This window comes from Frankliniella occidentalis, unplaced genomic scaffold (assembly GCF_000697945.3).
Source record: "Frankliniella occidentalis isolate FOCC.00 unplaced genomic scaffold, Focc_3.1 Scaffold15, whole genome shotgun sequence".
NCBI classification, from domain to species: Eukaryota; Metazoa; Arthropoda; class Insecta; order Thysanoptera; family Thripidae; genus Frankliniella; species Frankliniella occidentalis.
In genome coordinates, this window is record NW_026267145.1 from 176,719 (window position 1) to 179,504 (window position 2,786).

At 56.9% G+C, this 2,786-nt stretch overlaps 1 protein-coding gene across 2 annotated transcripts in view; it reads right to left on the reverse strand.

Annotated features, from left to right (window-relative positions):
* Positions 1-2,786, reverse strand: part of LOC113211905 (hemicentin-2-like) — a 90,076-nt gene that overhangs the window by 20,863 nt on the left and 66,427 nt on the right. For both annotated transcript variants that reach the window (XM_052263964.1, XM_052263965.1), the window contains 3 exons: positions 1,340-1,494; positions 1,100-1,244; positions 871-1,001 (listed from right to left, as the gene is read on the reverse strand). In XM_052263964.1, coding sequence (XP_052119924.1) covers positions 871-1,001; positions 1,100-1,244; positions 1,340-1,494 — 431 coding nt within the window. The remainder of the gene's footprint in view (positions 1-870; positions 1,002-1,099; positions 1,245-1,339; positions 1,495-2,786) is intronic.

Genomic DNA, 2,786 nt, shown 5'->3' on the forward strand with positions numbered 1-2,786 from the left:
GGAGCAGAGTTTTCGGGCATGGAGAGGCCGCCGCTGATCTAGGACTAGTTGAAAAGCTGAAGAGGCAGCTAACGTTGAGGTGAAGTGGGGAGCAGAACGAGCAGGTCCACTCACACGCGGCTGATTATCAGCTTCATGAGCATCACTTGCGCCCCCGCCCGCCCCACACTCCCGCACCCACGGGATGTTGGCGCCGGGGTCCGACACAGCCACTCTTTTCGGTCCATTGCGCCCTCCCCTCCCCGCCCACTCCCCAGGAAATCATAAAGGCAGCGGGGAGGACATTCCTGAGCGCTGTTACGCCACGGTTACGCGCCCGCTGCAAAAGAATATAAAAGCGACCGCGATGAAGTAAATATCCGACGAGGCGGGACAAAACCACAGTGTCTGATTCCCATCGTAAACACGGCGTGGTGTGGCGCGGCGGGGCGCTGAGCCCACTATGAATGGGTGGGCGGATGCCGTGAGGCTTGCAGTAATTCGACCGCAGAGAGAGAGAGAGAGGGAGAGAGAAATAGAGAGAGAGTGAGTGAGTGAGAGCGGGAGGGATGAGAAGGGGGTGAGAGGGAGAGAGAAAGAGAGAGGGGAGGGTAACAAATTCAATATGGGTGGCAAGAAGTGTGTGTGTGTGTGTATGTGTGTGTCTGTGTGTGTCTGTGAGCGTGTGTGTGTGTGTGTGTGTGTGTGTGAGAGAGAGAGAGAGAGAGAGAGAGAGAGAGAGAGAGAGAGAGAGAGAGAGGGAGTTCTCGTACCCGTTCGTTTTAATTACGCGCCAGATGTATTGCTGTGCTGCCCGCATGTGCGCTACCCATCGGTTTAACTTGCGAATAACTCAGTGGCGGGGCGCGCCGACGACGCGGCGGCACTTACGTTGTGGGTCCAGGTGACGAGCGTGGCGTTGGGCTGGGCGTCCACGCCGCACTCGAGGTACACGTCGTCGCCGACCTTGATGGCGCTCGCGTTGATCTTGGCGCCCATGCGGAGCGAGACCTTTGGCGGATCTGCACGGACACAAATAGATAAGCTTTCGCCATGACGAGGAGGTGCATTTTCACTCTTGTTTATCACGTCATGCGTCCAGGAGTTGTCCGAGACTCACATTGCACGCTGAGTCGCCAGGCGTCCCGGATCTCGCTGTCGGCGAACAGGGGGTTCTCGGCGCGACACTCGATGTACCTGCCGTCGTCCTGCGGCCGAGGCGTGAGCGTCAGCAGGCTGATGGTCTCCGTCTCGGAGCCGACGAGCTGCGGATCAAGAAGACGACAGACGCGGTGAGGTGGGGCGCCTCGTGGGGCAAGCCAGCCAGGAGTCGGCTCCTCCAGCGGGGCGCCCACCTCACCTTCCGCACGGGGCCCTTGATGGCGGCGCCGCCCCGCCACCACCAGCTCAGCCTGGCCGCCGGCCGGGAGCCGGAGCAGCGGCACTGGAACTCGTAGCTCTGGCCCGCCAGCAGCACCCGCTCGCGCCCCACGATGCGCACGCTCAGCGGCCGCACTGGAAACAGACGCGCGCGCAATGTTCAAACTCCGCAAGTCTGCGACTCTCAGCTGTGTGCTGCTGCAAGTGTTCAAGTAGATAGTTGTGACGCTTGCGTTTGGACACGTCCTAGGAGCCCTGAGTGGTAAGCGTTGAATAGAAGGGATGAGGGCAAGAGGGCAAGAGCTTAGTGGAACACTCACTGCAGGGAAAACTTAAAACTAAAATGGAAAGTTGCTGTCAGACCCTTAAAAGTGTATTTACCGTTTCAGCATTTACCAGTGTGTACACTCTAAATTATGTAAAGAAACAATTTTGTCCCTAAAATGGGAACGTTGTTGTGTACAAATAACGGATGCAATTTAGTTCCTAAAACTGGACAAAGCTTTACACAATTTCCCTAGTGTAGTCCTGTCCAGCACTGGACACAAGTATTGCAGGTGTTTATGTTCACGAAAACGTTCTTTTTTTCGGAACAAAAATATCCATTTGCATTAAGAGTGTAGTTCGGCTGTGACAACTCACTTTCCCAATGCCGACGTGGGCGTCGTGCTCTAGGAATCGCCTGCTTTTCGCTCGCTAGTACGAGTGTTTTCAAAGGAAAAACTGACAATGTATTTTTGTTCAGTAACGAGCCATGAATAGGCAACCTCGCGCGAGTGTAGATACTATCAAAAGCAGCCGAGACCGGAGCGGAGCGCGGAGGAGCAGGGGATCTGCGACAAGACGACGAGCGCTGCGAGATCTGCGGAGAAGAAAGTACGGGGAGGGGGATGGGGGGTGGCTCGGAGGAACGGGGAGGCAGTGGAACCACCCGCAAAGCACCTTATCCTCCCATATAATTAATGTCTTCACCACGTACGACTTTCAACAAAGGCACGCCAGTTACACCGCCAAGCGGAATCCTGAGAAAATAACCGCGCGCACCGCCGTCGCGATATTGTTCCTCCACAAACTTCTCTTAACAATGAAACCTTTATTTTCACTGGAAGGAAGGCGAAGGTTTCCCGCCGCGCAAGTCTCCCCCTCCTTCTCCCCCCCCCCTTCCCCGCGACACGCACGGGGGCCCCGCCCTCCCTCTTCTCCGAGTTCGGGATGGTTGGGGGTGACACCGCCACCGCTCTGCGCGCTCTGCGCCGCTCCCTGCGCGGGGCCCAACAATGGCCGCGCAGCGTAATAGTCGAGCAAATGCTCGTTCGGCTCAGAGCGGCCCGTAAACAGGGTTCAGCTGCTCCAATCAGACGGGAATATTTCCTCAGAGAAACTTCCCCAGGCGTGGTCGGCGGGGCCCTCACTGTAAAAAGTCATCT